The 13,123-nt window shown below is 42.1% G+C and overlaps 1 protein-coding gene across 2 annotated transcripts; it reads right to left on the bottom strand.

Moving 5' to 3' along the window:
* Nucleotides 1-4,714: 4,714 nt before the first annotated feature.
* LOC110507341 (P2Y purinoceptor 14) lies at nt 4,715-11,022 on the bottom strand. Of its 2 annotated transcripts, XM_021587265.2 has the most exons (4): nt 10,767-11,022; nt 9,043-9,113; nt 5,320-6,281; nt 4,715-5,225 (listed from the first exon to the last, which is right to left on the bottom strand). In XM_021587265.2, the coding sequence occupies exons 2-3, from the start codon at nt 9,109-9,111 to the stop codon at nt 5,346-5,348; spliced, it is 1,005 nt and encodes a 334-aa protein (XP_021442940.1). In that variant the 5' UTR covers nt 9,112-9,113; nt 10,767-11,022; the 3' UTR covers nt 4,715-5,225; nt 5,320-5,345. The 2 variants fall into 2 exon arrangements, with proteins under 2 accessions (XP_021442940.1, XP_021442939.1); XM_021587264.2 differs by having other exon boundaries at nt 4,715-6,281.
* Between the last annotated feature and the right edge of the window lie 2,101 nt (nt 11,023-13,123).

Below are 13,123 nucleotides of genomic sequence, written 5' to 3'. Positions count from 1 at the left end.
TTTCTCCCAAGATTGCAAGACCGTTCGTATGTTGATGTAGTGAGCCTTGCGGATTGTATTGTCCAATCATAGAGCAGATACAAGCCACATGATCCGCCAGCGAACACATAACGGCAGCTGACAGCAGATCACGTGACTTGCATCTGCTCTGTGACTGGACGACACATACCTCAATGCTGTATGGGATAAGTAGTTTGTTTCCCCTCAACACCGGTATGTACAGTCTTGAACTCTTGACTCTTTTTCTTCTTATATCACAGTTTTTTTTATTCAACATTAACGAGCATGTTTTTGAAATGTGTATGCTAAAAATGACTGGCCATGACGGAACCACATGAAAATAAAATAAAAGAGAGCCGCACACTCTAGGAGCTCAGAAGCAAAAATGTAATTACCAACGTTTCGACAGCCAAGCTGTCTTCATCAGGGTATAATCACAAACACTGCGGGATGACTCGTTTATATAGTGTCAAAAGACACAGGTGTCTGTAATCATGGCCAAGAGTGGCCTAATATTATTGGTTAATAATCAAATATTAAAATGTCATACAAAGAACAGCATACAAACAACAAATGGATAGCATACGATCATAGATTAATTTGACTACACAAGCTTACAAACAATTACAATGGCAAAGTCACAATAATCACAAGAATGGCTTCAGATCAAAGTCTACGTTGAGACCGAAGGGCGCAGGGGTCTTTAAATTAAAGATCCAGACAGCCTCTCGTTTTAACAATAAATTATCAAGGTCACCCCCTCTCCTAGGGAGGTGACATGTTCGATGCCAATATAACGCAGAGACGAGATCGAGTGGCCTGCCTCCAAGAAGTGGGCCGCAACTGGATAAGTAAAGTTTTTACACTTAATGGTGCTACGATGCTCTGAGATATGTACTTTTAATTCGCGCTTTGTTTTACCTACATAATTTTTACCACAAGGACAAGTTATAAGATAAATAACTGCCTTAGTGGAGCACGTAATAACACCTTTTATTGGGATCGATTTCCCTGTTTGTGGGTGTTTGAAGGATCTACATTTATAAGTGCCATTGCATTGAGCACAGCTATTACATTTGGGTGACAACTATCAGCCCTCGTCAAACTGTTACGATCAGTAGGTTTCCTGTAAAGATCAGTGTATAGAACATTATCTTCACACAAGATCAGAAAATCAAGAAAACTGATTTGACGTGTATCAGATTGCATAGTAAATCTCAGATGCTCAGAACAGGAGTTAAGAAAAGCATGGAATGCCTGGAGCTGTTTTGCATAACCCCTCCATTAAACAAAAATATCATCAATATACCGTTTCCAAATAATGATGTGAGGCAAGAAAACATTTTTGAGAGGATTGAAAATAGACTGTTTCTCCATGTAACCCACATACAAATTAGCATTAGCAATATGTCTCGATAGAGTGATTGCGATTGGCTGGAGGTATAAAATAACTCTTGCTTCTAAAAGGAGTCGGAGTATGTGCAGGAGAGCAAGAGTGGCCTAATATCATTGGTTAATAATCAAATATTAAAATGTCATACAAAGAACAGCATACAAACAACAAATGGATAGCATACGATAGGTGTGCGTTTAATAGGTGTGCGTTTATTTTTCTTCTAGATAGTTCTGGAACCACAACCATGAAATGAGGGGCACGGCCCGTCAGAGCCCTATGGAGGAGTTGGTGGCTGCCTGGTACTCTGGAATGCTGTTGTTCAGGCCTCTAGTTTCCTGAGACATCCTCTCTTCTAGACATTCCTCCAGCCATGAAAATGTATCTCTATCTATTACAACCACAGAGGAGATTTGTTTGTGTGTATGTGTACACTGCCCCCACTTGGGGATTAAACCATTTTTTCAATTTTCTTAACTTTTACTTTTTGCTGCAAAATATCCAAAATATGTGTATGTGTGTATGTATGTATATATATATATATATACAGTGCCTTGCGAAAGTATTCGGCCCCCTTGAACTTTGCGACCTTTTGCTACATTTCAGGCTTCAAACATAAAGATATAAAACTGTATTTTTTTGTGAAGAATCAACAACAAGTGGGACACAATCATGAAGTGGAACGACATTTATTGGATATTTCAAACTTTTTTAACAAATCAAAAACTGAAAAATTGGGCGTGCAAAATTATTCAGCCCCTTTACTTTCAGTGCAGCAAACTCTCTCCAGAAGTTCAGTGAGGATCTCTGAATGATCCAATGTTGACCTAAATGACTAATGATGATAAATACAATCCACCTGTGTGTAATCAAGTCTCCGTATAAATGCACCTGCACTGTGATAGTCTCAGAGGTCCGTTAAAAGCGCAGAGAGCATCATGAAGAACAAGGAACACACCAGGCAGGTCCGAGATACTGTTGTGAAGAAGTTTAAAGCCGGATTTGGATACAAAAAGATTTCCCAAGCTTTAAACATCCCAAGGAGCACTGTGCAAGCGATAATATTGAAATGGAAGGAGTATCAGACCACTGCAAATCTACCAAGACCTGGCCGTCCCTCTAAACTTTCAGCTCATACAAGGAGAAGACTGATCAGAGATGCAGCCAAGAAGCCCATGATCACTCTGGATGAACTGCAGAGATCTACAGCTGAGGTGGGAGACTCTGTCCAAAGGACAACAATCAGTCGTATATTGCACAAATCTGGCCTTTATGGAAGAGTGGCAAGAAGAAAGCCATTTCTTAAAGATATCCATAAAAGTGTTGTTTAAAGTTTGCCACAAGCCACCTGGGAGACACACCAAACATGTGGAAGAAGGTGCTCTGGTCAGATGAAACCAAAATGGAACTTTTTGGCAACAATGCGAAACGTTATGTTTGGCGTAAAAGCAACACAGCTGAACACACCATCCCCACTGTCAAACATGGTGGTGGCAGCATCATGGTTTGGGCCTGCTTTTCTTCAGCAGGGACAGGGAAGATGGTTAAAATTGATGGGAAGATGGATGGAGCCAAATACAGGACCATTCTGGAAGAAAACCTGATGGAGTCTGCAAAAGATCTGAGACTGGGACAGAGATTTGTCTTCCAACAAGACAATGATCCAAAACATAAAGCAAAATCTACAATGGAATGGTTCAAAAATAAACATATCCAGGTGTTAGAATGGCCAAGTCAAAGTCCAGACCTGAATCCAATCGAGAATCTGTGGAAAGAACTGAAAACTGCTGTTCACAAATGCTCTCCATCCAACCTCACTGATCTCGAGCTGTTTTGCAAGGAGGAATGGGAAAAAATGTCAGTCTCTCGATGTGCAAAACTGATAGAGACATACCCCAAGCGACTTACAGCTGTAATCGCAGCAAAAGGTGGCGCTACAAAGTATTAACTTAAGGGGGCTGAATAATTTTGCACGCCCAATTTTTCAGTTTTTGATTTGTTAAAAAAGTTTGAAATCCAATAAATGTCGTTCCACTTCATGATTGTGTCCCACTTGTTGTTGATTCTTCACAAAAAAATACAGTTTTATATATTTATGTTTGAAGCCTGAAATATGGCAAAAGGTCGCAAAGTTCAAGGGGGCCGAATATTTTCGCAAGGCACTGTATATGACATTATAACTACTTACATGTTTTGTCAGCAGTTATAATGTCATAATGTGTCAAGCAAAAAAATCAACAACTGAGAGGAATATGTTAGTTAATGTAGAGACAAACAATTGTGCATATCTTTTTGACAAAGTTAATTTACAAATATAGCTATTCAGCAAGTTAGCTGACTAGCTAATGACATGAGTATGACATTATAATTCGTGTTGTTTAATGTTTTAGGGACTCCTGTGAAAACCAGCACACCAGGCTGTCGTCTTGGGAAACAAGAATCTAGCTAGCTAAAGCATTTACTGCAAATTGTATGTACAATTGTGTAAGCTTGCCTTGCAATGCAGCTGAAGTAACATAGCCAGTTAACTGTTTACTTGCTTATGGTGTAGTGGAGGATAAAAATAACTGAATGCCTATGGATGTGTAGCTAGCTACGGTATGTAGCCGATCTGTGTTTGTCCGTGATGTGTACGCCACCTTCTCCACTGCTGTCTTGTCGATGTGGATAGGGGGGTGCTCCCTCTGCTGTTTGCTGAAGTCCACAATCATCTCCTTTGTTTTGTTGATGTTGAGTGAGAGGTTGTTTTGCTTTACACCACACTCCGAGTGCCCTCAACTCCTCTTGGAGAATGTCTCATCATTGTTGGCAATCAAGCCTACTACTGTTGTGCCGTCTGCAAACTTGATGATTGAGTTGGAGGCGTGCATGGCCACGCAGTCATGGGTGAACAGAGAGTACAGAAGGGGGCTGAGCACGCACCCTTGTGGGGCTCCAGTGTTGAGGATCAGCAAAGTGGAGATGTTGTTTCCTAACTTCACCACCTGGGGGCGGCCTGTCAGGAAGTCCAGGACCCAATTGCACAGGGCGGGGTTGAGACCCAGGGCCTCTAGCTTCATGATGAGCTTGGAGGTTACTATGGTGTTGAATGCTGAGCTATAGTCAATGAACAGCATTCTTACATAGGGTATTCCTCTTGTACAGGTGGAATAGGGCAGTGCGCAGTGTTATGGACCTATTGCGGCGGTAAGCATATTGAAGTGGATAAGGTGGAGGTGATATGATCCTTGACTAGCCTCTCAAAGGACTTCTCAATGACAGAAGTGAGTGCCACGGGGCGATAGTCATTAAGTTCAGTTACCTTTGCCTTCTTGGGTACAGGAACAATGGTGGCCATCTTGAAGCATGTGGCACTGTATTATCCTCAAAGCGAGCAAAGAAGGTATTTAGTTTGTCTGGAAGCAAGACGTTGGTGTCCGTGACTTGCAAGTAACCACTTCACTGTACCATTTACACCTTCTGTATCCTGTGCATGTGACAAATAAACTTAGATTTTATTTGATATAGCATGCGCTTACCACATGGCCTCAAATGTGAATCTTTAAAGAGATGGATGGGGCTAAGGCTTAAGAATGTGTAAACGATACGGAATACAACATTGACATGATTAAAGCAAAAAAATATTTGTATTAAATCAAACCTCAAAACAACATTGACATGATTTAAAGCAACAACAAAAAATGTCTTAACCCATGTCTTATCCTATGGCATCAGTAGCAATTTTTAATACTGTAAAGGTGTTTTCTAGAAACAAATGTCTGTTGTTATAATTTCTAATGCAGTGCAGACATGCCTTCAGCGGAGTTCATTACAAAAGGGTCAGTCGAACTTCCTGCAATATATAAACACATACTGTATCAAGTATTAGAATTCTTGCCTTTTGATGGTTTACTATTTTTCCACAAATGCTTCTTCTTTCAACTCACCTGTTCTCTCTCCTCTCCTCTTCTCATCACATATTACTAACAGTCTGTTCTGTGGTAAGGGAACATCTCTTTGGCCCTCCCCTGCCTCTGGGCAGTTTCTTCAGTAGTGACTCGCGGAACTTAGTGCACATTAAGAAGTAGATGACGGGGTCCAGGCACACGTTGAGTGCTGACAGGAAGAGGGTGACCTCCTTCGCCTGGAACAGCATATAACGGCTGTGCCAGCTGAAGCCGGAGCCGGGTAACTGGCTTTGGGTGTAGGTCACGCGGCAGATGTGGTAGGGCACGAAACAGATGAAGAACACGGCCAGGAGGCTGAAGATACTGCAGTTGGACTTGCTGTACACCCCGCTGTCGTCCTGGCGAACACGGCGGTACGACTTGTAGAAGTGGTGGGCAATGGAAGAGTAGCAGAAGGCTAGAACCAGTACGGTGGCCCAGAACAGGGCCACACCGAAATACGAGGACACCTTGTGCCACTGCTGACCCAGGGGGGTCTTTAGCTGCACACAGTGCCTGGAGCTCTCCTCATCCGCAGGCTTGCTAGTCAGCATGACATTGGGGAGTACGGAAAGCAGCAGCAGGCTCCACGTCAGCAGGGCCAGGACCCGGGTGAACCCCACTCGTTGCAGGGGGTGTGTGCAGGAAGACGAGTGTCTTACGACCTTGACGTAGCGCTCCAGGCTGATGAGGCCCATTAAGATTATGCCCACATACATGGAGGAGTAGAAGAGCACAGCGCTGTAGCGGCACACGGCCACACGGATCTGCCAGCCGCCCAGGCCGAGCTCGCTGGCCACGCGCCAGGGGAAGGTGAACAGCATCAGCAGGTCGGCCACTACCATGTTTTTTAAGTAGACCACCATGCCTGAGTCGCTGGGCACCCGGAAGAAGATCCAGGCAGCCAAGCTGTTGAGAGCCAATCCCACGCCGCCGATCAGCACGTAGAGAACTGGGAGCACCTGGTGGGGAGAAGCAGGATGAGAGTCTGGCTGGAGAATGCGAATAGAGGTGGTTGATACATAAAAATAGGATAACGCAAACACATTTGTTGAAGAAGCATAAGCTATGTCTCAGCATCAGTGTAAGTGTACTGCACCTATCCACCCGTAGAAAAAAAGGGTTTCAAAAGGGTTATTCTGCTGTCCCCATCGGAGAACCCTTTTGAGTTCCAGGTAGAACACTTTTGGGTTCCATGTACAGTACCTTAAGAAAGTATTCACCCCCCTTGGCATTTTTCCTATTTTGTTGCCTTACAACCTGGAATTAAAATTGATTTTTGGGGGGTTAGTATCATTTGATTTACACAACATGCCTACCACTTTGAAGATGAAAAATATTTTTTATTGTGAAACAAACAAGAAATAAGATTTTAAAAATGAAAACTTGAGCGTGCATAATTATTCACCCCCCCCCCCCCTCACACTTTGTAGAGCCACCTTTTGCAGCAATTACAGCTGCATGTCTCTTGGGATATGTCTCTATAAGCTTGGCACATCTAGCCACTGGGATTTGTGCCCATTCTTCATAGCAAAACTGCTCCAGCTCCTTCAAGTTGGATGGGTTCTGCTGGTGTACAGCAATCTTTAAGTCATACCACAGATTCTCAATTGGATTGAGGTCTGGGCTTTGACTAGGCCATTCCAATACATTTAAATGTTTCCCCTTAAACCACTTGAGTGTTACTTTAGCAGTATGCTTAGGGTCATTGTCCTGCTGGAAGGTGGACCTCCGTCCCGGTCTCAAATCTCTGGAAGACTGAAACAGGTGTCCCTCAAGAATTTCCCTGTATTTAGTGCCATCCATAATTTTTTCAATTCTGACCGGTTTCCCAGTCCCTGCTGATGAAAAACATCCCCACAGCATGATGCTGCCACCACCATGCTTCACTGTGGGGATGGTGTTCTCAGGGTGATGCGAGGTGTTGGGTTTGTGCCAGACATAGCATTTTCCTTTATGGCCAAAAAGCTCAATTTTAGTCTCATCTGACAAGAGTACTTTCTTCCAATATGTTTGGGGCGTCAAACATGTTTGCTTATTTTTTTCTTTAAGCAATGGCTTTTTTTCTGGCCACTCTTCCGTAAAACCCAGCTCTGTGGAGTGTACAGCTGAAAAGTGGTCCTATGGACAGATACTCCAATCTCCGCTGTGGAGCTTTGCAGCTCCTTCAGGGTTATCTTTGGTCTCTTTGTTGCCTCTCTGATTAATGCCCTCATTGCCTGGTCTGTGAGTTTTGGTGGGCAGCCCTCTCTTGGCAGGTTTGTTGTGGTGCCATATTCTTTCCATTTTTTCCCCTCATTTACTTCTCCACAACTTTGTCCCTGATCTGTTTGGAGAGCTCCTTGGTCTTCATGGTGCTGCTTGCTTGGTGGTGCCCCTTGCTTAGTGGTGTTGCAGACTCTGGTGCCTTTCAGAACAGGTGTATATATACTGAGATCATGTGACACTTAGATTGCACACAGGTGGACTTTATTTAACTAATTATGTGACTTCTGAAGGTAATTGGTTGCACCAGATCTTATTTAGTGGCTTCATAGCAAAGGGTGTGAATACATATGCACGTACCTCTTTTCAGTATTTTTTTTTTATTTCACTTCACCAATTTGGACTATTTTGTGTATGTCCATTACATGAAATCCAAATAAAAATCTATTTGAATTACAGGTTGTAATGCAACAAAAAACACCAAGGGGGTGAATACTTTTGCAAGGCACTGTATAATATAGAACCAAAAAGGGTTCTACTCAGAAGCAAAAATGGTCTTTTATAGTGTTCTCCTATGAGGACAGCAAAATAACCATTTTAGGTTCTAGATGGGTTCTCTAAGAGTGCATGCATGCCTATACAGTACAAACATTTTAGTGTACATGTAGCTATCAGTCATTCATATAGTTTTCTTGCACATAACGTTTGCTTTTTAAACCTATAGCTGTATTCTTTGAGCCAGAGCCTCATCGCAGATATGAGAAAAGAAAACAAAAAGAGATCAGACATCAGTTCAACTTCTAGTTTTGATTTACATTGGTTGAGTTTTCAACTAACGTGAATTCAACATGAAATCAACAAAAGATGTCACCATTTAGGTTAAAAGTTTGGTGAGAAAAAAAAAATGAAATGCCTTTACGTGGATGACCTTTTAAAATCCAATCAGTTTTCTTCATTGATTCAAATGAATCGCATAGATTTTGGGGGGGTTTAAATTACGTGGAAACAATGTTAATTCAATCCGTTTTTAACTAGTGGGAGGTAATCAACCACATACCTCTACCCTGCCACCCCACATTTCACAATATTGAACACTTTCTTTGGCCTTACATTAGATTAAGGCATCCACCTAGCTGACAAATTTGTGTCATGACGATTAGCAAAGCCCACTTGTCAGTGTAGACTGACATGTAAGCCAAGATCATTTTGACTTGGGGTGGATAGGACTGGGGCTGGGTAACAGCCTGTAATGTCTTATAATGAGTCTTATAATATGCTGTTTCTATGTTTCTATGTTTAACTTTTCATCTGATATTATAACTGGTATTATTGTCAGTATTTAGTCAGGATCATTATGAGATTATTATGAGAGAGCATATAATGATAGGCTTAGGGCATTATGAAATATTTTCATTTTCAATATTTTCATTTTCATATCTAAATAATTTCATTGCATTCTTGTGTGGTATAAACATAAAAGCACAGGTGCCTTATGTTACGACATCATCAGCGCTGTACCTGGTGAGTGAACACGCTGCCGAAGTCTGTTGTCTGATTGGATGGGCCAGTGATCCAGTTGCCGGCCATGCCTGAGAGAGACAGTGTTGATTTCAACGTACATACAGTCTCGTAAAATGGTGTCACTAGAATTTGGTTACAGATGTGCCTCTTTAGTGCAGAGAAAGTCAATAGCTGTAAATATGGATTACTGGTGGTCAAAGAAAACCAAATCAAGGTAGAACATTTTTACTTTTTCTGTAGCATTTGTACAACTTCTCCCAAGTATGAACTTATAAACTGCTGAATCCTACTCGTTTTTTGTGTTTGTTTTTTAAAATACATAAAACTTAAAACAATAGGCTTAGTAAGAATGATTCAGCCAAGTTATTCAGCCCACACAGAAGCCTCTTTTACACCTTACAGAAAAATGTGTTTCATGATCTGAACAATATGATCCAGTCCATAGAGATCCTATTAAATTACTAAAGGGGATATGTCATAAACCCTCAAAGTTACAGAATGTGGTGAAAATGGCAGCTGTATTGGTCAGGGACAATTCCAAACCAGTCTAATTGGAGTTAATGGCAGTAGAGGCATAAAATAGTAATATCATTACAAATACAGTTCATATGGGTTTTATACACATTTTCTGTATAAATAGTCTCTAAAATATATGTATACAGGCCATAAACGTCTACTTTTTTGTTTTCTTGGGAAGCTGTGAGAGCTATTATATGATACAACATCAGTATCTGTTGCATTTACAACTTATCTAAGTCCTATCATCCACTGATTTCAGCCAGTGTATGGCTGTGGGTTGAATGCATTGTTTGAATGGAATGATGGCATATTGCCAGTTAATTTGAATAATTCCTCTGAAGTTGTCTGGCTAGCTAGCTAACAAACATACAGTGCAGATAAATTCTTTAATGCTCAGACTTTATTGTCCCCCGTCTTACTGGCAAAACCATGTTTGATCAACTCCCTGACCAAAATGTCTGTCCTTTATCCCATCATAAGAAGGTGCATGTCCATTCTAGTATTCTATTTCATAATTCTATGATCCAATCACTTTCTGATCAACGTTTGTCAGCCCTACACATTGTATTAAAATCTTTGTGTTATCCGTTCAATGTGTCCGCATTGTGACCAGATTGGCTGATGTCTCCCTGTATACAGATTTTCTTTCAAAATAATAGGAATTTATTTATTTTAATAAAATTACTGATGCCATAGGTCAATAGTGCTACCGGTCAATGATTTTAGATGCCGGTATAATGATGATTTAAATGGTTTGACCATCCAGATGTGTTTACACTTGATTCATATCCAGATACAACGTGTGCCTGACTAGCTCCGGAGGTGGTTAGGAAAATGTGATGAAAATCAGATCACAATGTGTATTTTAATCATGGGCACAAACAGAATGAAGACAAGATCAGGACAAAGGGGTAATATTAGCACCAGGTATAAATGGGGACATAGATGAGTAAAACTCTGTGAAACAAAGATAAAACATTCTGCACCGTGTCCGTGTGTAATGTTAACATACAAGGGAACAATTAACACATTCCTTTTTGCATTTAGCTATCTAACAATTAGCACCTCTTTCATGTGTACAGCAAAGTTATGTGGAGTAGTACACATAGACATATCTCCACAAACTATTATCTCCAGTAGCTTCTATACAAATAGAAAGGCAGTTCCTATATATTTGTTTAAGTAGTCTGATACAGACTAACCTTCAGCAAGCAGGACAGAGATTCTCTGAGGTAAAAAGTGGTGGAGGTCTCTACCTCCTGGCTGTGTGATGAGAGGACACGGCTCCTGTCCTGTTGGATGGTCGAGTATCTCTGTCTGCCTGTCTGTGGGTGGATCTCTCTTACTGCTGACAACACAGGATGCTACTCAGACCTTCCACTGATATTCCAACAACGACCTTGTGTTCTCCAGTCTCAGGGGTTACCTTTTGTCGGACAAATACACACAATAAGTTTCCCCTGTGATGCTCAGGCTTTATTGTCCCCTGTCTTACTCTCTCTCTTTCTCTCTGCATGTGTCCTCCTCCCACACGGCTCCTTCATGAGAATCGGAGGAAGTCAGCAGGGGGTTGGGGGGGGGGGGGGGGGGGGGGGGGGGTCTAGGCTAGGGCATTGCATGAAATGGGAAGTGGTGTGACCTCGCTATGCCTCCAAATTTGAGGATCTGTGGTTTCTGGATCTTTGGTTTCTGTATGATTTGGTTCCCATTTTCACATTTCAGTCATTTAGTGGGGAAATCCAATAACATACCACAGTCACTGTAAGAGGACCTTTCTTTGAAATGTTTTAGAAAATATCAACAGAATCACTACCAGTGAGTGCAACAAACACATAAAATGCTTCTTTTCACATTCACCGCCCGACACTTCACCCACTAAGGAGAATGCTGAGCTAGTCAAGTGAACAAGTGATATGAATGTGAGTCAAGCCTCACCAGGGCTGGCGCCAGAACAAATTAGTTGGACAGGCATTTGATTTCCACTCTTAATTTATTTTTATGTATGAGTGTTATATTAAACACCATACGTGGCGTGTGAGTTTCAGGTTTGGGGAAGCTTCCCACCCAGCAAACTGTCCTTAAAAAGACATTGAAAAAGGCCCTTCCGGTGCCGCGGTGGTCTAAGACACCGCATCGCAGTGCCACTAGATTCTGGATTAGAGTCCAGGCTCTGTCGCAGCCGGGAGACCCATGGGGTGGCGCACAATTGGCCCAGCGTTGTCCGGGTTAGGGGAGGGCCAGCAGGGATGTCCTTGTCCCATTGCGCACTAGTGACTCCTGTGGCAGTGCACGCTGACACGGTCACCAGGTGAACAGTGTTTCCTTCGACACATTGGTGCGGCTGGCTTCCAGGTTAAGTGGCCATTGTGTCAAGAAGCAGTGCGGCTTGGTTTGGTTGTTTCGGAGGAAGCACGGCTCTCGACCTTCGCCTCTCCCGAGTTCGTACGGGAGTTGCAGCGATGAAACAAGACTGTAACTATCAATTGGATACTATGAAATTAGGGAGAAAAAGGGGTAAAAACATATATAATTACAGTGGGGCAAAAAAGTATTTAGTCAGCCACCAATTGTGCAAGTTCTCCCACTTAAAAAGATGAGAGAGGCCTGTAATTTTCATCATAGGTACACTTCAACTTTGACAGACAAATTTAGAAAAAGAAATCCAGAAAATCACATTGTAGGATTTGTAATGAATTTATTTGCAAATTATGGTGGAAAATAAGTATTTGGTCACCTACAAACAAGCAAGATTTCTGGCTCTCACAGACCTGTAACTTCTTCTTTAAGAGGCTCCTCTGTCCTCTACTCATTACCTGTATTAATGGCACCTGTTTGAACTTGTTATCAGTATAAAAGACACCTGTCCACAACCTCAAACAGTCACACTCCAAACTCCACTATGGCCAAGACCAAAGAGCTGTCAAAGGACACCAGAAACAAAATTGTAGACCTGCACCAGGCTGGGAAGACTGAATCTGGAATAGGTAAGCAGCTTGGTTTGAAGAAATCAACTGTGGGAGCAATTATTAGGAAATGGAAGACATACAAGACCACTGATAATCTCCCTTGATCTGGGGCTCCACGCAAGATCTCACCCCGTGGGGTCAAAATGATCACAAGAACGGTGAGCAAAAATCCCAGAACCACACGGGGGGGACCTAGTGAATGACCTGCAGAGAGCTGAGACCAAAGTAACAAAGCCTACCATCAGTAACACTACGCCGCCAGGGACTCAAATCCTGCAGTGCCAGATGTGTCCCCCTGCTTAAGCCAGTACATGTCCAGGCCCGTCTGAAGTTTGCTAGAGAGCATTTGGATGATCCAGAAGAAGATTAGGAGACTGTCATATGGTCAGATGAAACCAAAATAGAACTTTTTTGTAAAAACTCAACTTGTCATGTTTGTAGGACAAAGATTGCTGAGTTGCATCCAAAAGAACACCATACCTACTGTGAAGCATGGGGGTGGAAACATCATGCTTTGGGGCTGTTTTTCTGCAAAGGGACCAGGACGACTGATCCGTGTAAAGGAAAGAATGAATGGGGCCATGTATCGTGAG

This window comes from Oncorhynchus mykiss, chromosome 27, assembly GCF_013265735.2.
Source record: "Oncorhynchus mykiss isolate Arlee chromosome 27, USDA_OmykA_1.1, whole genome shotgun sequence".
NCBI lineage: Eukaryota > Metazoa > Chordata > Actinopteri > Salmoniformes > Salmonidae > Oncorhynchus > Oncorhynchus mykiss.
The sequence above is the reverse complement of the archived record's forward strand: the minus strand, read 5'-3'. Positions and strand labels throughout refer to the sequence as shown.